The sequence below is a fragment of the Salvelinus alpinus genome, chromosome 10, assembly GCF_045679555.1.
Source record: "Salvelinus alpinus chromosome 10, SLU_Salpinus.1, whole genome shotgun sequence".
Taxonomy (NCBI): domain Eukaryota; kingdom Metazoa; phylum Chordata; class Actinopteri; order Salmoniformes; family Salmonidae; genus Salvelinus; species Salvelinus alpinus.
In genome coordinates, this window is record NC_092095.1 from 36,568,258 (window position 1) to 36,591,506 (window position 23,249).

The 23,249-nt window shown below is 41.5% G+C and overlaps 2 protein-coding genes across 6 annotated transcripts in view; one reads left to right on the forward strand and one right to left on the reverse strand.

Moving 5' to 3' along the window:
* esyt2b (extended synaptotagmin-like protein 2b) overlaps positions 1–4,912 on the reverse strand; it is a 56,179-nt gene extending 51,267 nt beyond the window's left edge. The window contains exons 1-2 of one of the 3 annotated variants that reach the window (XM_071329116.1): positions 4,103–4,912; positions 627–668 (exon numbers count right to left, since the gene is read on the reverse strand). In XM_071329116.1, the coding sequence (XP_071185217.1) occupies positions 627–668; positions 4,103–4,510 (450 nt within the window). In that variant the 5' untranslated portion in view covers positions 4,511–4,912. The remainder of the gene's footprint in view (positions 1–626; positions 669–4,102) is intronic. The other 2 variants (XM_071329117.1, XM_071329118.1) reach the window with 2 other exon arrangements.
* A 2,827-nt stretch (positions 4,913–7,739) lies between these two features.
* On the forward strand, positions 7,740–23,197 carry dync2i1 (dynein 2 intermediate chain 1). Of its 3 annotated transcripts, XM_071329119.1 has the most exons (23): positions 7,740–7,980; positions 8,375–8,428; positions 8,523–9,237; positions 9,323–9,390; positions 9,667–9,909; positions 10,122–10,190; positions 13,627–13,698; positions 13,940–14,159; positions 14,412–14,514; positions 17,749–17,878; positions 18,175–18,286; positions 18,451–18,545; positions 18,669–18,798; positions 19,058–19,230; positions 19,526–19,688; positions 20,019–20,132; positions 20,428–20,489; positions 20,673–20,724; positions 20,817–20,880; positions 21,151–21,250; positions 21,497–21,628; positions 21,748–21,971; positions 22,331–23,197. In XM_071329119.1, the coding sequence occupies exons 1-23, from the start codon at positions 7,966–7,968 to the stop codon at positions 22,500–22,502; spliced, it is 3,282 nt and encodes a 1,093-aa protein (XP_071185220.1). In that variant the 5' UTR covers positions 7,740–7,965; the 3' UTR covers positions 22,503–23,197. The 3 variants fall into 3 exon arrangements, with proteins under 3 accessions (XP_071185220.1, XP_071185222.1, XP_071185221.1); XM_071329121.1 differs by lacking the exon at positions 10,122–10,190; XM_071329120.1 differs by lacking the exon at positions 8,375–8,428 and having other exon boundaries at positions 7,744–7,980.
* Positions 23,198–23,249: the final 52 nt, after the last annotated feature.

A 23,249-nucleotide genomic window follows, 5' to 3' on the forward strand; every position in this document is an offset into this window, starting at 1 on the left:
AGGTCATTACCTTATGGAACAGCTTAAAGCTTAAAGCGGCAATCTTCAGTTGCTACATCTATTATTGGACTTTTAAATGAAATATATATTATATAACCATTGATTCCTTGAAGAATATAACTTGAGCTTAGTTCAACTGTAGTTCCCCATCAGAACCCAAAATCTAAGTTTTATTCCATTGTTTGTAAACAATGAACGTGTAAACAAACACTGTATAGCCTCAAAACATGGTTAAAACTATGATTTGTATCTCATGGATAGTCAGTCCTTCGATCGATAAATCTGTCTAGGAATTTGAGAGCATTTACATTTCTCCAGCCCTATCCCTTAGCTGTTTACCAAAAACAGTGGCAAGGTGACCAGATTGCCCTTTTAAGAGACTCTTACATCTGATTGATATCCTGATTTATGCATAGAGTATGCTGCAAAAATAGAGCAGCTGTGCGGTTCAACCCACGGCAGGGTACAGTACATCCCAGTATATCTATATTTACAGCGCTGCAGTGAGGGAGGGAGGGGCTACAGTACAGATACCGTTCCAGTGGTATCTACACCGCAAAACCCAGCAGGAAAAAGTAGGTCTTCATCAAAATAGAAGTGGAACATCTGACACTATGTTATTTTACCTTGTTCAGCCACTCTACTCTTTCTACATCCGGGAAGTTGACCTAAAAGGAAGAAAATGAGACATCAATGGGTCTTGGTATTATTACTGTTTACATGCTCAAACACTGTTTTATTTTCCCATTTTCAAGTACCAGTACTCATACTGATTCCATCTTAACAACCACATTGTTGCACTGTTATTTTAACTTAAATAGCTGGTGGATATTCTGCCTAGGTTCAGCAGCAGTCTGTCTGCAGCCTGGCTTGCGTCCCAAATAGCAACATATTCCTATAGTGCACTACTTTTAACCAGGGCCCATAGTGCTCTGGTCACAAGTAGTGTACTATGTAGGGAATAGAGTGCCATTTGGGACGCAACCTGCCTGAACCCTCCTGGCTATTACAAAGACATAACAGTACTGTAGCTGGAGCTATCCCACTGAATACTGCACACAGTATGTGCTGTGCATCAGTGGGAGAGCCCTGAGCATACATACTGCCCACACAGCACACATACTGTACCCACACATGCACGCATGCACACACACCACCTTTCATAGGCCTACAATCATTATAGTCTAAAAACAAAACGTTTCTATAGAGGCTGCCACGCGGCCAAGCCTTTTCAGGACAACACAGAGGAAGTGTGCTGTCGTGTGTTATCCTCTTGGGAGAGGTGGCACTAGAGGTGTAGCCGTGGCAACAACATTGAAAGTGACAGCTACAGGGGGCAGTAATGCTAATGCCTGTCAGAAAAGTGCTGATTCGGCATTAGTGTGACAGCATAGAGGAGTGTAGGCTCAGAAAGTGAGAGGAATGGGAAGTAGGGAGATAAACTGCTGCTGGGTTTGACAGATTCAGGCCTAGCTTTTTTTTACCAGCCACAAGTGTGGCTGTTATGCAATCAGGAGCACTCAAGTTGACAGGCTTTCCATTAACCTGACACATGCTGTAAAGCAACCAGTTCACAAAATAGCAGGCAGGGGATAGAGCCTTGCGGATAAATAATTTACTCAAAGAATAAATTATGAGTGATATCAAATTACTGGGTAAGTGTCAACAGGATGGATGTGCATCATGCCTCACAACAGAAATGGATATGTAATTTAAAATCCAGTACTGTCCATTTAAGTGAATTGAATAGAGACGCTGTTATATAACTATAGAAATGCTTTGGAAGCATTATGGAAGCAACTTGCATGTACTGAATAACATTACACACCTGAAGGTAGAAAACTCCATTAGAGTGGACATCAATGTATCCTATCCCTTTAAGTGACTCAGGGAAAGGATTTACTTGTTTTCCCGAACGGTAGCTAACTTGAGATGGTTGGTGCTTGTGTCTCATAGGAGACAGAATAAGCAGCAGGATCTTACTTTAGTGTAGGCAGTATTAAGCACTGGCCTGACTCACAGCAGATTTATTTCCCAAACAAACAGGAGCAGTTGGCATTCACTATTTACGTAGTGTGAGAGCACAGCATATTTCTTCCTGTTCTGCTGCTTGCCTCTAGGACAAACCTATAGGAAAACGTTTATAGATCATGTGTTACACTGCTGTGTTTACATGACCTATACTTTCCTTTCCACTCACTCAAAGGTACAGTATGTGCACTGAAACTAAGGGTGCAAATGTGGAGATTGCGGACTGTGGAGTTCGATTCCAATCAAGAGAGCAGGATTAGAACCCGTTATACTTCAACTATCTTGACGAGGAGGTGGGCAACTTTTACTGTACCTTCGTGTCTATTAGATCATCCTATTGACCCTGGTCATTACATAGGGAATAGGTGTATTTCACAGTGTGGTGGAAGAGCAACTCTGAGTGAGTGTGTCTCCCAGAGGACAGGAAGCTTTTGTATAGCTCCTTGTTTCAGATACCTCCTTCTCCTCCTGTCCCTTCTCCTGCGCCTCCTCTTCAGAAACGCAACCCAAGTTTCACGTTTGATTTTTTTATTTAACCTTTATTTTGACAGGGAAGTCACGCTGAGACCAAGGTCTCTTTTACAGATGACCTCTGTAGATACAAAAGAATATACATTTCTATACAATAAAACAAGTAATATACATGATAATCGCAAAAATCCACACAATCATACACACAAAACAATCATACACACGTTTCAGCTTCTCGGTCCGAGTGACCAGCTGGGAGTGTCCAGACTGAGGCAGCTGAGCACCAGCGGTCAGTCTCTCCTTCAGTACCTGAGGCGTGCCTATGGCAGCCTGCCAAGAACAGGGCACAACACAGTGCAGCCAGTCCAGCTCAGCACTGCTAGGCACAGTTTAGCACTGCACAGCACAGTAGTGACTAGTGAATTCTGATGCGAAAACGGTAATATACTGACTCACTGAATCGATGCTGCTGGCAGCTCCCTGTGTGGAGCAGCTCTGAGGCAGACATTTCATTTCCTTCTAAATTAAATCATCTTTCGAGAGACCTTCCGATCTAGTTCATCACACTACCTTCAGCAACTTCTTTACACTTTAAAAGGTGCCCACAAGGACTATTTTTACAGAGCCCTTTGGAAAATTGTGTCTCGGAAACGAAGCAGTGTGACAATGCCAAACATTTCGGATAAAAATAGGGTGAAAATTGGTCATGTAACACCATGTTTTTCCCCTTAACCAAATTAGTAGTCACCTTGTCAACTGAAAGGGCAGAAGATACAGACAACAACTAAAGACTGTCCTAGTTAGACACTTAATGAGCAACAGATCTCAAGAAGCACATACATTATAAATCATATTCTCTTGTCATCAAGTATATGCCTAGAAGTATATGCCTAGTAGTATATGCCTAGTAGTATATGCCTAGTAGTATATGCCTAGTCTTCCACTTGGGGCAGATGGCATTATTGTAGGGTTTATCGTATGGCCCTAAATTTCACTAGACTGTTTATGTTTATGCCATCCAGTCTGTTTATGTCATCAGAGTGGTCCTTGTCACTCATTGTCATGCCAATGACAGCACAAACAGATCTGGAACCAGGCTAACAATAAGTGAGGTTAGACGGGGTGCATCTTTCAGGCATAATAATGCATGCAAAGTGTTGTTAGTGGCATGGCAATGTGTCTTAAAATAACAGGGTTCCTCTGGGACACGTGTCCCTCCCATCCTGGTGTCCAGTTTACCATTGTGCCATGCTGTATTTGGGGGGGGGGGGGGGGCTTAGTCTAATGTCACTGCTGGGGACAGCTGCGTGATCAGAGCTTTACAGGACAACACTGTTCTGTCTTCTGATCAGGTGATGGTTTTCTAAGAAACTAAAAAGTGATTAGTCACGTGCTGTAGCCTACACAATAGGCTTATTTGGGTATTAGAAAAAACACCTTCAAACTTTCTGGATAATTATATGACTTCTACATTTGATTATATCAAATGTAGTAGTCATATAATATTCCAGAGTGACTAATTTAATGGTGGGATAGTGAGAATATTGTATGCACAATTACAGTATCCAAAGGCACCTTTATAAAGTAATCTTGATCTTACCCATGATGGCAAATCAGAAGTTGTCAGGCTTTGTTGGACAGTTCTCTCCTCTTGTTCAAAGAATGCCAAGGCTCTGTACATTCGGGTGTCCTTGCCTCCTGTGTTTCTCCTCCACCAGAAAAATATCACAAGCCCTATTAGAAGCCAACTAAAACTAAATTCAAAATATCCCAAAACATATATGGGGAAAATGAGCACGAATGTCTTCGTAAACTGAATCCATGTCTGGGTTAGGTCACCCGCAGACGACCCAGACGTGTCATTGCCGATGTCTCCTGGTGGAACTACGTTGGTATTGGGGTCGGTGTGAACATGGCTCGGTGTGTTTTGCCCATTCTCCTTTGATCCAGCAGAACTCCCATTATGTGCATGGGCACCTCGTACAGCCGTCATACTGTCTCTTGACATTCCTTGCGCCCACAGTTTTGATGGATTTTAGAGTAAAGACCTAAACCGAGGCTTCTGCTATTCTTTATTAAACTATCACCAATGTTCAACCTCCTGCGCAGAGCCCCTCTATCAACCACAGAGTACGCTCACGTTAGTTCACCCGCATCCAAACCCATTTTGTCCTGCTTGCTTCCCTAATACCGCGTTGAGTTCGTGTAGTCCATTTGCCATAACTACTGCAGTCTCACTCTTCGAACACACGTGCTCCTCTCTCAGCGCACGTTCGCGTTCTGTACTCCTTCTCAGGTTAACGTTTTTCGTCATGAATATTATTCTGGAGGCAGCTTTGCACAGTGGTCAATAGCTGGCACAGCCACAAAGTCAGAACATCTGATGTTAAACCAGCAGAGGCTGCTGAGGGGAGGACGGCTCATAATACTAGTTAGGAGAAGTAAATGGAATGGCATCAAACACGTGGAAACCATGTGTTTGATGTATTTGATATCATTTCAGTCCAGCCATTACCATGAGCCCATCCTCCCCAATTAAGGTGTCACCAACCTCCTGTGTGTTAAACGTAACCCTAACCTTTACCCTAACCTTAATCACACTGCTAACCATAACATAATTAATTAATTGACAATTAAGACATTTTAGACATTTTAGTTTTCATACATTTTTACAATATAGCCAATTCTGACTTTGCAGCTGGCCTAAGTGGAAATCACTCAGTTCTGCCTCCAGGACAAGACTCCTGACAATAAACGTCAACTTCTACTTCTTCAGGGAACTGTTATGTCAAGGCAACTCCATTCGACAGAGGCACAAAATCGCCAGCCTGTACTCGGCAACTGTAGAGACATGCTCATGTATGGACCACTAAGTATTGACAACAGTTATCCTCTTCATCCATCATCATCTTTGTCACTTTTACTTTAGCCCATTGGTAAATGGCTTTTCAAAACATAATGCACAAATGACTACACTCTCATTCAAAGGTTGACTGAAATAGGCCTGGATCAGGCTTCTTGCAAGTGGTTTGAGAATGATCTGTCAGATAGTACTCCCTGCATGATTTCTGATGGTGTCAAGTTTCCTGGATATTACAAAAGGTGTACCGCAGGCGTCGGTAGTCTGGGACCTGTTCTCTTTATTATTTATATAAATAATACTGGTCTATCTGTTAAAAAGTGTAATATTAATCTATATGCTGACAACATTGTTATGTATGTCATTGCCCCAACTGTTTCCCAGACTATGTTAGAGCTGCGATGTGACTTTGTCACCTTACAGAAAGCCCTGGTTAGTTTCAAAAGTGTACTTGATTGATGTGGGCAAGAATACAAACATGTTGTTCTCTAATTCCTGAAAAAATGTTTCAGATGAACTTCATATGTATTCATTGGATGGTTCTCCCATCGATTGGATTCCAGCCTATAAATACCTGGTCATTTGGATTGACAAAGACTTCATGTTGAAAAAACATTTGGATGAACTAGTTGAAAAACTAAGATTTAAAGTGGGCTTCTTTTTAATAAATATATTTAGCCTCTCCCTAAATAGCAGGAAGCAGATTGTACAGTCAACTTTCCTTTCTTGACTATGGTGATGGCACCTTTTACCAGATCGCAGCAGACACTACACTTAAATCTTTGGATGCCCTCTACCATAGCGACCTTCCCTTTATCACAGGTGACAGTTTTAATACTCACAACTACATCCTGTATCAAAAGGTTGGCTGGTCCTCATTAAAGTCCCATCATTATTCCCATTTTGTTTACAAAGCTCTACTACATAAGCTTTCAATTTACCTAAATTCGTTGCTAACGAATAAAGAATGATCTACCAAACCCGCTCGCAGGATTGGTTAGCTCTGGAGGTCCCTCTGGTCTCAACCAATTTAGGTAAATCCTCCTTTAGTTTTAGTGTCCCCCATTGTAGGAATAACCTACAAAATTCCTTACATCTTGATTCCCTGGTGCCACTAGGGCAGTTTAGGACTCTGGTATTGAATTAATTTATTGGGGACTGCAATTGTTTCGATTGATTGTAGTGGTTTATTTGTTGAAATTATGGCGTTGAGGTTGTGCCTTGTGGTTATTTTTATTATTCTGGTTTTATTTTTAATGTTAATGTAGCTACCTGTTCGTGATAAAAATGTTTGTAGGCTACTCAGGGCACCATTGGGAATGATACCCTGGTCTCAATTGGGCTACCCTGAATAAATACAAGTTAATATATTATTCTTTTTGTGTATATATATATAAATACACGTTTTTTTATATATATCAGATTTGTTGAGCCATGTTGCCAACAGTTTGGCATGACAATTCATAGCCCACAGGCCGAAAGATGTCAATAGTGAGTATTGTCCATTTTACCGTCCAAACGCATTGTTTGCAGCACGCGAGACACTGGTGTTCCCCTGGACCGGTTCGTACCTAACACATTATTCAGTCAGGCTACAAATGCATCGCTTTCCTCCTTAACTAGATTTAATGGCGAAAAAACCGGGGAAAATATGCGTACTTGCTTTATGAAACATCACCATGCTAGAGTGGTTAATGCCGCTGAAAGCTAGTCAAGGACGCGTATCGCGTTCAGCCAATTAGGTTGCAGCAGTCTGTTGTTTACCCCTGGCAGTAGGCCTCAACATCAGGAAGTAGCATTAGCCACTAGCAAGGTACGCTGTATTGATGTGTAATATTGTAATTATTGTTGAAAAAATAAAATATATATATATATATATATATATATATATAATAATAATACAAATAAAACAACAAAATAATAAATAATGTGATTAATCCCCAAAAATAAAATATACACATTTATATATATTTTTTTTCTTTTTTCTGCCTTCTCGCCATTAAATCTTGTTAAGTAGGAAATCGATGACTTTGCATCCTGAATGGATAATATTTTAGGTACGAACCGGTCCACGGGGATATGAGTGTATTGCCGGCTGCATACAATGCGTTTGGACGGTAAAATGAAACCATAAATACCAGATCAATAACGCCATTTGCTGGCCTTTGCTTTGTTTGGGCTAGACAATTTCATAAGAGCAGAAACTGACTAGCATCCGGGATACACTAAATAAAGCATATTCATGCAGTTTTTAATTTGTTTTAATCTGCATGATGATTATATGGCATTACACAGACCTGCCAATATAATGGAATTTAGTCATTGTAGAGTAGGGTCTGGACTTGCCATGATAAATAGATGTATCTGCTATTGATATATTTGGACTGTGTATCCATGGTGATTCGTTCTTTGCGTCCAGAGAGCTCTTCGATCGGTTGAAAATCCTGTTGTCAAGAGAACATGACGCACCTACCTTAGTTTCAGTCAAGTGCGCTTGCGCAATCGAAATCTGGTGTCAAGTCGCTGAATAATGTCAACACAAATTCGTAAGCTTTATTTCTGATATAAGTTGAATATTTCATGAGGAAGAGACAGGCGATAACATGCCTACAGATAAGGTAAAATGGTGACTAAATACATAACAATTTTACACATATATGCGTGCAAATGTAGAGATAGGTAACGTTAGGCTAGCTAATTTAGCTAACTAGCTACATCTCACCCGTACAGTAGTAGTAGCTTGCTAGGCAGCTAACGCCAACGTTAGTTAGTCCAGCCAGGAATAACCTGCTTTAGCTAGCTATCTAACTAACTTAGTAACGTTAGCTAGCTATATTGCTAGAGAACAATCTACAAGCAAGACTAGTTAGTTGATTGGTTATCAAACCAATTGATAATTAGCTAGCTACATTTATAGCTATGCATCAATATTCTTTGCAGCAAAGTCAGTCTTGGTTATTGCTGTGCGCATTGTCAGTGAGAATAATGATGTATTCCTTGTCTATTATTTAGAAAATAACAAAGGAAGATACATGGAAATCAGATGACCTTAGGAGGCACATAAGGGTAAATTCAGTAACGTGACAAGTGTAGCAAAATGTTTTATGATAAGCTTGTCTCGATTGTATCATGTGCAATGAATAATGTGTCTTGTTGTCAGGGTGGAGGACACAATGAAGACTCTAGCAGCAGCAGGAGGAGAGATGATGAGAGAAGCCACAGGACGGGGGAGTCAGTCGAGCGACGCCACAGAGACCCAGAGAGGGAGGCCAGAAGGGAGAGAGAGAAGAACAGAGAGAGAGATGGGACCCAAGAGAGAACAAAACCCAGAGATACAGACAAGGACAGGCATCAAGACAGAAGGAAAGACGGCTCGAGAGACAGGACAGGCGAAAAGGAGGAGAGAGACAAAGAAAAGAGCAGAGAGCAAGATAGGGTTATTAAAGGCACAGAGAATGTTAAGTACAGGAATGGGGACAGAGACAGTCGGGACAAAATACATGATAGAGAAGAAAAAGAAAACAGGGATAGGGAGAGGGTAAAGGCCAGAGAAAGGGATACAGAGAGGACAAGGGAGAGGGAAAGAGATGAGCTGAGGAAGAGCGACAGGGATAAAGAGAAGGAGAAAAACAAGGAGAGTGAAACAGGTGAGAGGGACAGGGAGCGAAGGTCTGACAGAGATAGAAAGAGAAATGAGGAGAGGGCGGAGGGAGGGAGAGACAGGGATAGAGAGCATGATCGTGAGAAGAGAGATAGACATAAGGAGAGGGAGTATCTGAAAGAGAGTGAACGCTACAAGGACAGATCGCAGAAAGACAAGGAAAGAAAAGAAAGACACACGGACAAAGAGCATTCAGGACAAAAGGAGGAAAGAGGTACAGTAATCCAGGTGAAAAATATGTCAACATCTTACTACCTCACTAATCATCGTATGTCAATACGTTTTTATTTTTATTTCAGAATACAGGGAGCAACATAGAAAAGAAAAGGAGGAGAGAGAAAGGAGACACAAAGAGAGAGCACAATACGTAAGCATCTTTGATATTGTCCTTAACATGTTCTTTATTCCCCAAATGAAATATAAGGTATCAACACCCCAATGGTCTGACTGGTTCCGCTGGCTTACACTCTGGGGTGAAGTTTCCCCTAGGTACAGATCTAGGATCAGCATCACCTCCCCCAATCCTAACCTTCTTAACCGTTAGTGGTTCAAATGTAAAACTGATCCAAGATGTATGAGCAGAATCCAGGGACAACTTCACCCTACACCCTGGCTCACATCCTGGGGTATATTTTTGTTACAGGATACAGGTGAAAGTCGGAGACATGACGGTGAATCCAGAGAAGTGGAGCGTGAGCGAGTGCACAGGGAACGGAAGGGGCCGGACAGAGAGAGGGAGGGAAAGAGGGATAAACATAGAGAGAGGAGGCACAGAGAAGAAGCAGGTCCTGAGAGGGATCCCACAGAACGGACCAGCACCAAGAAATCATCATCATCCTCAGACCTCAGAGTTCACAAGGATAAGACAGAGCCTGTTAAAACTAAGGTTAGTGTCATAGAGTCAATAGTTTATTCAAAGTGCATTTTACAACACAGTTTACATCATTAAAAAGGAATAAAATAATATAGGAAAAGGGAATATGGAGAAATCAACAAGTGATAAACAGTCCCTCTCCCTTTTCAATAGATGTTCCTCATATATAATATATGTGTTTTCATGGCTCTTCTTTTCCTGTGTGTTTCCCCTGTGTGAGCCAGGAAGTAGTGATGCGATCTGAGTCAGCGTGGAGGTCTAGTCAGAAACTATTAAGTGATACAGAGGAGCCCGTAAGACATCTTTTCATGATGTGGTTTTTCTCATGGCCATATCTATCTACCGTCAATACGTCTGCTAGCATGAGAATAGAGCATGGCTATTTGTTTTGGACCATAGCTGCTTAACACACACCCAATTCAGACCAAGAGCGTTGCATTTTGAATTGGGGACTGTCAAAATTGACTGAGGCATTTTGTATATTTCAGTACATCTAAAACCAGATAAGTTGACAAGCCTTGTATATAGATATACAGGGTCCATACTTGCAAGCATTTAAAGTTCAATGGGTTCTCACACACAGAATGCGTATCAGCCAATGAAAAGTGTTGATTTACTTGCATATGACCCAACGCTAAATTGTAGCTCGTCAAATCAGATAGCATGTTAAAAGTTAGCCCTATGCTAACTTCAACAGGTGGCACTGATTATGATTATAAGTGCATCAGCCAATTATAATCGTTGAAGTAGTTGGACGTGTTCCAACACTTGTTCATGGATGGAAGTGTTGTTAACGTACATAAGTCCAACAGCATGTTCTGATCATCAAAGCAACTCTCACATGTATTTGACTGACTGGTCAAATTACTTTCTGTGTAAGGTGCCTACGACGTAATTGTCTCAGATTGTGGCAAGGGTCGGCGAGCATCAAGGACCGGCAGTGGACAGTTTTTTTCCTCAACAAAAATACTTGCTGCGAGGGGGGCTCTATTCAAACCCACAGTTAAATGCACTATCGATTGCGAGTCAACCGCTTTAGCAGTATGTGCCACCGTGAAGTGAAACTGTTGTTTAACATTAGTAGTAGCCTAGTCAAGGACGCATCAGTGCAATATTGGCACACAACATTTTGTTACAGACCAACAGATCAAGTAAACCTTGAATATGTAGGTTTAAAATATCCCTCCAGTGGCCAGGGTTGACCTATTTTAAGAAATGCCATTGGTTGGTGGATATAAAGATATATTAAGATCTTTCATAGGCTGAAGAAGTTGTGCCAGGATATAATCAGTACCACCTGTTGAGGTTAGCATAGGGCTAACGTGTTATCTGATGGGACCAGCTACGATTTAGCGTCACATGCATGTATATCGCCGCTTTTCATTGGCTGATATGCATTTGGTGTGTGAGAACCCATTTACCTTTTAAATGCTTGCTTATGTTAACATGGCCCCACAGTATTATCCAATCTGTTCTAATATTTCTCTTTCATTTATTGGCAAATGTTTGCAGTGGCACCTTTTGTTGATGGCTTCATTGCTTTGCTTGCCTTCACATGCAGTGCATTTGGAAAGTATTCAGGTGCCTTGACTTACAAGCTTCAGCCTTATTCTAAAATGGATGAAATATATATTTTTTTCTCAAATCTACACACAATATCCCATAAAGCAAACACTGTTTTTTATACATTTTTGCAAATTTATTAAAAAAAATAAACCTGGACTATCACATTTACATAAGTATCGAGACCCTTTACTCAGTACTTTGTTGAAGCACCTTTGGCAGCGATTACAGCCTCGTGTCTTCTTGGATATGACGCTACAAGCTTGGTACATCTGTATTTGGGGAGTTTCTCCCATTCTTCTCTGCAGATCCTCTCAAGCTCTGTCCGGTTGGATGGAGAGGGTTGCTGCACAGCTATTTTCAGGTCTCTCCATAGATGTTCGATCGGGTTCAAGTCCGGGCTCTGGCTGGGCCACTCAAGGACATTCAGAGACTTGTCCTAAAACCATTCCTGCGTTGTCTTGGCTGTGTGCTTGTCTGAGGTCCTGAGTGCTCTGGAGCAGGTTTTCATCAAGAATCTCTCTATACTTTTCTCCGTTCATCTTTCCCTCGATCCTGACTAGACTCTCTGCCGCTGAAAAACATCCCCACAGCATGATGCTGTCACCACCATGCTTCACCGTAGGGATGGTGCCAGGTTTCTTCCAGACGTGACGCTTGGCATTCAGGCCAAAGCGTTCAATCTTGGTTTCATCAGACCAGAGAATCTTGTTTCTCATGGTCTGAGAGTCCTTTAGGTGCCTTTTGGCAAACTCCAAGCGGGCTGTCATTTTCCTTTTACTGAGGAGTGGCTTCCGTCTGGCCAGTCTATCATAAAGACCTGATTGGTGGAGTGCTGCAGAGATGGTTGTCCTTCTGGAAGGTTCTCCCATCTCCACAGAGGAACTCTGGAGCTCTGTCAGAGTGACCATCTGGTTCTTGGCCACTTCCCTGACCAAGGCCCTTCTCCCCTGATTGCTCAGTTTGGCCAGGTGGCCAGCTCTAGGAAGATTCTTGGTGGTTCCAAATTTCTTCCGTTTAAAAATCCAAGCTGGCTCCCGAGTGGCGCAGCGGTCTAAGGCACTGCATCTCAGTGTAAGATGCGTCACTACAGTCCCTAGTTTGATTCCAGGCTGTATCACATCCGGACGTGATTGGGAGTCCCATAGGGCGGCGCATAATTGGCCCAGCGTCGTCCGGGGTAGGCCGTCATTGTAAATAAGAATTTGTTCTTAACTGACTTGCCTAGTTAAATAAAGGTTAAATTTAAAAAATGATTGAGGTCACTGTGTTCTTGGGGACCTTCAATGCTGCAGAAATGTTTTGGTACCCTTTCCCAGATCTGTGCCTCGACACAATCCTGTCTCGGAGCACTACGGACAATTCCTTCGACTTCATGGCTTGGTTTTTGCTTTGACATGCAGTGTCAACTGTGGGACCTTATATAGACCGGTTTGTGCCTTTCCAAATCATGTCCAATCAACTGGATTTACCACAGGTGGACTCCATTCAAGTTGTTGAAACATCTCAAGGATGATCAATGGAAACAGGATGCACCTGAGCTCAATTTAGAGTCTCATAATAAGCTATTTCAGTTTATTATTTTTAATACATTTGCAAAAAAATTAAAATCTGTTTTCACTTTGTCATTATAGGATATTGTGTGTAGATTGTTGGGGGTAAAGAAAGTGTATTATCAGTTTTATAATAAGGCTGTAAGGTAACAACATGTGGAAACAGTCAAGGGGTCTGAATACTTTCCGAATGCACCCATGCTCTAGCTTGTTGCATGGTAACATTCACATGGATTTACTATTTCTGAAAATGCTCTGTATATTTGTTTATGTATTTAACTAATAGGGGTGCGTTCAGTTGAAGAACGTTGCGATTATGGTGGCTCAGAGGGTGATTGTGTATGGTGTGCTGCACACGTTTTGTGATTTCAAATGGTCACACCCATATTAACCAGGCCACACCCACCAAAAGAGCAAACGTACTTCAAAGGACAAACGGTGAACACCGTTTTTAGTAAACATGTCATTAAGTACAAACCGCAACGTAGCAAATGTTGAACCAAACTGAATGCACCGCAGGTCTCACATGAAGTTAGATATGTTAAATACAAGCTATTGACTGAAATGAATTGCATCTGAAAATAATTGCATCTGAAATGAACTGCATCTGTAGGTGGAAATCGCGGAAGCTCCGGCTGAGGACCGTGACGATGATGAAGCTCAGGACTATGAAGAGGACTTTGAGGTGAGAAGAATCAAAGCCTATAGAGGGTGAATTTTCTTAGTAACTCATTTGTATTTCAGTTTTTTTCTTTTGTTTCATTATACATCACGTATGCTCTAAATGGATTGCTTTTCCAGAAAATGGTGAGTGATTAAATGTATTCAAGCACTGACAAGCAGCATCGAGATGGCAGTTACACGTGTTACTAGTTGTTACAACACCATTCATTATAAGAGCAACTTATATTTTTTTATCTCCAAAGGATTATGAGGAGGATTTTGAGGATGTGGATGACAGCGAGGGAGAGGATGAAAAGCAGACACGCAGCCATGAAGAGAGAGAAGAGAGGGAGGAAATTAGTTCACAGAGAAGGGAGGAGATCGAGGGCATTCGGAGAGCCATGGATGAGGAGAACGAGAGAGTGGGCTCTGCCCAGCCCAGGCTAAGCACAGAGGAGGACGACAGACCCAAAAGGTCAAGAGGTATGGTAAATGCTCAACACTACTCGTTCGTAATCAAGAGTGCATACCATAGCAAAACATTTTCGAATGGAAAACCATTTTATTTATTTTTTATCTTATTGGATCATTCTGGTAGGTCGCTCCCCGTTTCAGCCCGTTTGGTTGATAGGACCCTGGTATGAACAATAAAGACTTGTTTATTATTTAGGACTGTCTTTTAGGACAAATTTTACAAACGCCTGTTTGAATAACGAAAACATTTCTTGGCCATAGATTCTGAAGCGCCTCAAAGTAAAGTTTCACAGCACGGGAGGTTCATGGACTTTGTCGCTGCGAAGCATCGTGAGGTCAGCAAAAAGGTTGCCAGCAAACAGAAGTAAGTCTAATGGAACTAACTATGAGTGTGATCAATATTTAAAGAGAGGGAAATGCAGTTAAAATTGATAGATTCAGAGGCCTACTTTAAACCCTGTGAGTCAACTGATGTGAAGAGTAAATTCAGCAACGCTTGGAGGACAGTGGAAGTTTATTAGGGGCTCACAGTGAAGCTTTGAAACCTATTGTTATTCTCTGAATTGATAGGTTTATTTCCACTTTACATGGTCAAATATCTCAAATATAGATTGGTAACTTTTTTATTATTTGCCACACAGAGACTAGAGGCCATGAGTAACTTCATAAAAAATAATGGCACCGATTGGCCTATAGGTGGCGCTGTTATAAGCAGTCTCACTTAAACCCTTATATCCGTCACCCCAGTTTGACTTAGAAACTTGAAAGCTAAGGGTCACAACCAATGTTCCCTCTAAACTGTACACTGGCACGCAGCTCCCATTAGTTAACACTATCAACATTTCCCTTTACTGTGGGAATTGTGATCGAGTCAACGCAATATTAGCCACTTTCAATGCAACATCCCGAAACAAAACGAACTATGCAAGAAGACTTAGTATGCAAAACTTATTATGCAAGAGAGCGCATTGGAGTAGGATTCTATTGCACAGGCACGACTCAGGTCCATACTCTACACATACCGGTGCGCCATAACCAATCAGAGCTGCAGTAGGCCTATATGCAAATAGACCGTTGCCATATATGGATTTGTGCCATTCACTATGAGCTGGATTATTAGCCTTGTTTTGAGATCAAAGCTTGAGCTGCGGATAGCCACGTGTGCACATTTGTTTATATTCTTTGCTAGTTAGTGAGTTATTAGTCCAGTTATAGCTAATTTGTAGTCAGCAATGTGCGAGTGATTGCTTCCTACAAGAGCACAAAACGTGTACATGCATCTAGCCATCTTTGAAAAGGGAATCAGGTATGTCTTAAAGGGGCAGTTGTTTATTTTTAGACAGGCTTGAATAAGCTAAGTACCTAATAGGCAGAGGGTAGAATAATTTGTCTGATTCTCTGTAATAATTGTATGGGAATAATAAATGCATTTTATTTTGTAAAGTGGTTTCTTGCATCAAACAACAAAACAAAACGTTCAGTCACCTCCTTGTCTGAAAGACAAGTGGATAAACAGGTCAATGTCAAACCCTGCATGTTTTTTTCAAAAGTCTCATGGAACGGAGATCTACATTGAAACACCACACATCGGCTGCTACTGTAGGCCGAACGATAGAACTGCTATTTCCATGTTAAAATGTTATGTGATGCATTTTCATTATTGTTTTTTATGGTAGGCCGACATTATGATCAAATAGCCACAGTAGCCTGATTGGCCACTGTTAAAACAATAAATTAAAGCCTTACAGCCTCAGTGTTCACAGTTAACGCGTCTCGGAAGTCGCACAAAGATTTCACAAGGTTCAGGTTTGCACTCAGCAGAAAAATATCAGAGGGAACATTGGACACGACCCCATGTGGGGTTGCCTGATTTGAAAATTAAGTTGAGAGAAAATCTGAAATCAAATAAAAAAAACAGTTGTGGTTTCTGTTTTCTTCCTGCAAATGTGGCTCAATCTTTTGAACAGTTTAAGCTACAACATATTATGACCTCATCACTGAAAGATAAGACTCTCACGTATGTGTCTTCTGTTTTCCTGAAGCCTGGCAGGCTTTAGAACAGAGTCATTAGAACAGAGTGGACCAGACCAGGCACTAAATCAGACTGGAGACGAAAGAACATCATCAATAATGATGTTCTTTTCTACACAGAATATCATACAACATTATTGCCTGATGATCTTCTGTACTTCCTATTACCTTTCTGATGCATTTTAGTCACTTCAAACCATAATTTCTTCATATTGAAATACTGTCAAAAGTACTGTCAGACTGATAAAAAAAAAAGAAAAAAAAGTTAACATTGACCTTTGATAACATACATTTTTTTACATGGTAGGGTTGCAATTTAAAAAAAAATATATATATATTAATCTAAGGGATTGGTGAAAAGATGGCGGAGTTATATCAAAAATCCTAGGTGTCCATTTAAACCACTGTAAATCAAACTCCACAATGGCCTATCAACTTGGACGTTCATAAGATGAACCGCAAGAACAAGGAAACTATTTAAAAATTAAAAATAAATAAAAATCTTTGCATATGTAACACTAATGCTCAAAATCATCTGCATTCATCTTCTCCTCATGAACCATGAGTCAGATTGACTCCAGATTTGGTATATAGACTCAATGAATTCAATGAAGGATTAGTTTCCACATTCAATGTCGACCACAGTACACCGCTAGATGGCACTATGTCACACCAGGGCTATAAGAACTGAACAGATGGACAAGGGGCCATGAAATATGGTATGCACAGCTTATGTATATGTCCTTTAGAAACTGTGTGAATATAAAGCCACTGCAACCTTAGATGCCTGCACCAGACCAGTTAGTGGCACTATAGATGTCATTGGCACCAGTGGCAACATAGGATACTAGAGCAATAAATATTGATCAAGTGGACTTTGTTTCATGCAAATTAATGTTAGATTTAAATGATCTGGACAAACAATGTGAAATATCGTGATTAGTATATCTGTATAATCGCATATTGTTGCCCTATTATTTGGTCTGAACGTAGTGAAAAGTGGATATTTTATTCAGCGTATTACAGCTGTGAGAGTGTATTGCAGTATTTTGTTACGCTAGTGTCGAGTGTAGCAACTGAGATTTAAACCATTTACACAAACAGATTTGACCCGAGAATTGGTAAATAAACTCAATACATGAGGTAATGACTTTTAATAATGACTACCTGCTGTATTGAAAGATGACCAAGCTACAGCACTAGACTAAACTTCACTTGCGTCATCAATGTGGTATTGAGAGATAAACATAGTAATGCTTTCACTGATTGCACATAAAGGAAGATGGCTCCTACAGGATGGAGTGCTTGCTTTTGATCTTGTGTCCTTTCTGTCATCCTGTGAACCCTGTTCATTGCTGATCGCAGCTATATTTGTTCTTTACTGTTAAAGAAGCACTTTTATCAACTTCCACTGTCCGCCAAGAGTTGCTGAATTTCCCCTTAATTTCAATTTGCTCCTCAATTCATGCGCCTTGGTTGGAGAGTGAGATATCTGTTGTGTTTCCTTGTTTCCTAAACCTGCTATATAATATCTCCTACTCTGTGTATGTGATATGGCCCACCCCAGGAAACGCAGTACAGAGCTGCTTCGCCTGATCGACCTGGACTACTCCATCACCTTCTCCCTCCTGGATCTGCCCCCTGTCAATGAATATGACATGTACATCAAAAACTTTGGAACAACAAACACTAAACAGGTTTGTGAATGCTTAACAGACCTGGGTACAAATACTATTCAAAATCATTTCAAATACTTTATTTGGGCTTAATTGAGCTTGCCTGGCGCAAAGGAACAAATAGAATAGTTGCAAATAGTGGAAAAGCCACCGGTCTGGTACTCCAGACAGGCTACCGTAAGCTCTAAAAGTATTTGAAAGAGTTCAAATAGTATCTGAACCCTGGTCTGATCGTTAATGACATCATTGTGACAGTAAGCTTGCTTGTCTTTTTATTCATATAAATGTGATAAACCCAATGCATCCTCACTTTCCAGGCTTACGTCCAGTGCAACGAGGACAATACTGATCGCGACATTCAAACGGAGGAGATCGAGATGAGCGAGAAGTGGACACAGCATCCTGCGGAGAGGAACGTAGGCTGTGGAGGTGAGGAAACGTGCACTGTGGTCTGTATTCTATCAAATCTATGACTACATCCGAAATAGTACCCTACTCCCTTTATAGGGCACTGCGGTTGACCAGAGCAAGTAGTGCACTATGTAGGGAATGTGCTGCCATTTGGAATGTGTTTTATTCCCACGTTGCAACAGGTCCTAAACTTTCCCACGAGGCGTCTGATGAATCTGTGACCAAACTGAGCATCGATTCACAGCGCCTAGCAACATTTCTGCGCTCAGCTTCACAGGTATAGCCTATGATACTAAATCTTTCTTAGAATCAAAGTAACCATTTTGTCGTCGCTATATTGCAAATTTTCCCTCTTCTTGCCGTTACTAGTGCTTTGTGCTCTCTGTTTTGCTGTTATTAGGTGGTTGCGGTACTGTTGGAAGAGGATAGGGCTGAGAAGCAATCACTGAAGAAGCTGAGGACTCAAGCAGACACTCTCTCTTTCAGCGACGGGTGTTTACAGCTCAATACCAAGCTTCCATTTCTATATGGCAAGTTACCTGACACCCAAATAATGTCCGTACTTTGTGTTCAGCCATTCACATTGCTGTCATTGCTGTCACTGTAGAACAGTCCCTAATTAGCTCATGCCATGCACTATCAATCAACAACTTGGGTCTTGCCACTGTCCTGAACTGAAGGTCTGTGGCCCGTGTTCCCAAAGGCAGCACCCATAACAACCAATGCTATTTTTGCCATGTTTGTATATGAGCTAGTTTGTCTCAGTCCTGTTGTTGTCCCTGCTTGCAGGTCGTCAGATCAGCCTGGTTCAATTCTCCCAGGTGCAGAGGCAGACCATGCTGTCCGTGCACAGCCCCTCAGCCAAGCCCAGCGCCGTGCGCCTCGACAGCAAGACCATCATCTGTATCTGGAACATCTGGGAGCCCTCCCGCCCACAGAAGATTCTTGTCTACGAGTCCGAGGTGCCACTAAACCACTGCAACTCAGAGAGTCGTTTTAGATGGGGTTGCAAAATTCTGCTAACTTTCCCAAAATTCCCAGGTTTTCCAGAAATCCCTTTTGGAAGATTCCCGAAATAAGCGGGAAACTGCAACCAGGATTTCTGGGAAATCTGAGAACCCTATTTGAAGCTTTGATTTAGGATTTGATGGGCGTTATCAACGAGGATGTGGTTGAGGGGCTACACTACCCATGTGTTTCTGGTTGGCATCAGCATTAGAGGAAACAAGACTGCAACTCTCTGTTTTTGCCCTTCAGGTGCACTGCTGCTGCTTCAGCCCTGGTAAAGCCACGCTGGTGTTTGCGGGCACGTCCGTGGGTTCTGTAGTCTTGTGGGACTTGAGGGAGCACGCCAGTGCCCATTACACTTTAAGAATAGGGGAGAACGACTGGACTCTTCGCCACCCAACCTTCTCCACAGGTCAGCGATCAAAAGATTTTTCCTCTGGCTCCGTTTTTTTCCAAGTTTCATGCTTTTATGAAAAGTTTCAGTTTTTTTTTGCACCGGGACTACTCATCTCTTCCTGTTTATTGTTGTATTGCATGTAAGATATACATCAAGGCAGGCATTTTGATTTGGCTGACACCCATATGAAAATACTTCATCTACACTTTCATATGTGCTCTAAGAATATCTTCTTGAACTGAGAGAGATGCGTATCAACTCCTAGTTTCCAGGAGTGTCGTCTCCTGTTTATGAGTAGGTTAATGATGGCTGTTAATGTCACCTCCTCTGTCACCCTGTCATCAGATGCCGTGCTGGCAGCGTCGGGCCACATGTCCTCAGTGAGCTCTGTGGAGGCCGTCCCTGCCACCGTGGCTGAGGGCCTGAGGCCAGAGCTTCCCCTTTTGGCTTCTGACGAAGGTACTCCAACTAGACTTGGTGTGCCTCCCAATGATATCTTCTTTTTCCTGGAGTTGGCACTCGTTTACTACTTTCCACAAGTCTAAAAGCCTTGGATTGGTGCATGCAGGGGCTAGTTGGAGTTTTCAACATATTTCTTATACCAGCTATTTTCTTTTAAATCTGTCAAGGGAAGTAAACAAGTGCACACTTTGGAAGTAAGGAAAGATAATTGGGACATAGTCTACGAGAAACACACAATTATAGTAGCATTTTTTTATGGTGAGCTAAAGTCTTCCTTTAATTTCAAACTTAGAGTCATCAGGATTGTCATTCCAGTTGGCTTCTCTTGATGGAAATGGGGTTCTGAATCTATGGGTAAGTGTCTTTAGTATGCTACAACGCCGCCCCATGCTTTTGCATCACCACTATAACTGCTTATACACTAACTGTACAACTGGTCATCTTGAATTATGCGTTTGGTCTGTTTACTAACCGCACAGAAGGATCATTATTAAAGTGTCTTTCTGCAATGCTGTTGTTACCATCTCTGTCCCACAGGTGGTACTGGAGCTCCCTAAAGCCAACGACGCCGGCTCGCACACAGACCTGGGTGAGTCAGTCACGTTTAACATGTTTCCTCCATTACTTTCAATGTTTTTTTTTTTTCTCCCACTCAATTCACCCTGGCTGTTTCTCTTGCAGGGCTCCGGCCTGGGGGTAAAGTGAAACTGCTCCACAGTTCCACAGTCCTCACCACCAGCGAGAGGTGAGACGGATAGATATTTAATTCATCACTGCCAGTCAGCGGGCCAAAAATACCCACGACGTGGGCCCCCGCGGTACACAGCAAGCTTGTTTTTACATGTCGTACGGACAGTTGTTGTTGTCGGCTGACAAGACTGACATGATTCAGTGGTCAAATATGTATCTGTTAACGTGCAGCTGGTGTCGTGTGTTTTTTTTGCCTGGAATCTCGTGACCTACTGACACGACTGGGTATTTATTTCAGTCTGTCTTTTTCTCTCTCTCTCTCCAGGTCTTCGACGCGAGACGCTAAGAAAACAACACTGTTACAGACACTGCTGTTAAAATTTCTGCCTTCTGATTCCAACCATTTTTTCATTGCCACAAATATGGTGAGCAGTATCAAATCAATGTTTGTCATCTTCTCTCTCTGTTTCACTGTTTGCCATTTTAGACATCCTGGATATGACCAACGTTGTGGATGCGTCTCAAATTCTTTCAAAAAGTAGTGCACTGTATAGGGAATAGTGTGCCATTTGAGACGCATCCATCCAGTATGTCCAGGATCATGTGGACAGAATAAACAGAAGTCACACTGTGTCGTATGGTATGTATTGGGCAATGTGTGTTGTTCATAGGGTCTTGTGAACCATGGGACCAGTCACGGGTTAAAGGCTCCTCCAAAGTTCTACAGGCCTCAGGTGGTTGGATTCAGACCCGTTGATGTCACCTCCATCGACTTTTCTCCCTTCGGCGAACCCATTTTCCTGGTGAGATCAGTGCTGTTGAGATTGATGTATCTGAGATTCATGTTGTGTGTGTTTGTGCATGTTCGTGTGTATGTGAATGTTTTACGTATGAACTGTGTGTGCGCTTCTCTGCGTTCCAGGTGGGCTGTGGGGATGGCAGTGTCAGACTACACACAGTGCTGAGTGAGCAGCCTCTGATGGAGTGGACCAGCAGTACAGCAGGGCAGCCGGTGGTGTCAGTACAGTGGGCCCAGACCAGGCCAACAGTCTTCTGTGTTCTGGATGCTGCCTCCTACCTTCACATATGGGACCTGCTGGAGAAAGACTTTGAGCCTGTGATCACTGAAAAGATTGATGCTGACAGGTAATTATTAATGACTCTTCTTAAAAAAAAAAAAATGTTTGAACTCTCAGTTACAAAATAATTGAATTATGTATTTCAATGTTTGTCAGACGATGGCCCAAGACAAAAAATGAAAGCATGCGGAGGGTTCTGTGTAAATAACAACAGATTAGTATGGAAACAACAAAGTGCAGGTGTCATTTGTATAACTACTGCATAACTAATGAAGAGCAGAATGCAGATAAATTGATTTTAACTGGATGGAATATGAGTGATGTATCCCCCAGTTAGTGATTGGGGGAAGGTGTTTAAAAAAAAATCTCACATCAATAATACATGTTCATGATGCCTGATTCATTTGTCTGTTTCTTTCTCCTCAGGGTAACAGCCATGTCTGTTTTTGGTGACCCTGCAAAGCAGAACACCTATTCAGGAATATCACTGGCAACGCAGTCGGGGAAGATAGAAATGCAGTATTTCAGCAAGAGATTTACAGTGCCTGAATCTGCTGACCTGGAGAAACTACAGATTATGATGCAGGAGGCCTTTTGAAGTTATATGTCAGGAGTGTATTCATTTGTGCAAACTGTTTAAAACGTTTTTTTTTTTTTTTACTGAAACTTTTTGCAATGAGTCATAGGGAGTCATAACATATCACTAGTGTTTCTTATTGGACAAATTCAGTTAGTCCCTCATCGTTTTCTTCCGTTTGGTTCCTAGTGGATACAACCCAGGGGCTCACTGTTAGATAAAATGTGTTCATACAGTGGTAATCGCAGTCATCTCTAGATCAGTAAAGAGATCAACTTCAGAATGTAAGCAGATATAAATGGACTATATATATATTATATATAATATATATTATCACATTCCACATTCAGTTATTTTGTGTATTTGTTATTCTAAATACAGTAGATGCCATAGTGGCATGATATTGAAATACAATATTGGACTAAAAATAGCTTTGTTTGAGCTTATTTACAAATGAACAACTTTTGCATTTGCATACCGATAATGTCTGTTCTGTGTGTTTTATAGAAATGAAAAAATTGGACTTGGTGTTTTCTTCCCTTCCAAATTACTCAAAGTGTGACACCAAACTTTCAGGGCTAAGCAACATGATGAATGTATAGATGCTACTTTTCATTTTATTGATGTGATGTTAATACAATTACAGTATTTTGTCTATGAGAGAACTATAATTTTGCAAGATTTTTGTTACTTCATTAAATAAAGTATTTCATGTATTTCTCTGTCTTTTTTATGATTCTCAATGCCCTGGTTTGCAAAAGGTTTTTC

Bases quoted from the DNA above. Each gene is read 5' to 3' on its own strand.
- dync2i1 (XM_071329119.1), top strand. The intron at 9,391-9,666 runs GTAAGCATCTTT...TTTTTGTTACAG, and splicing joins ACAAAGAGAGAGCACAATAC to GATACAGGTGAAAGTCGGAG. The intron at 21,629-21,747 runs GTGAGATCAGTG...TCTGCGTTCCAG, and splicing joins TCGGCGAACCCATTTTCCTG to GTGGGCTGTGGGGATGGCAG.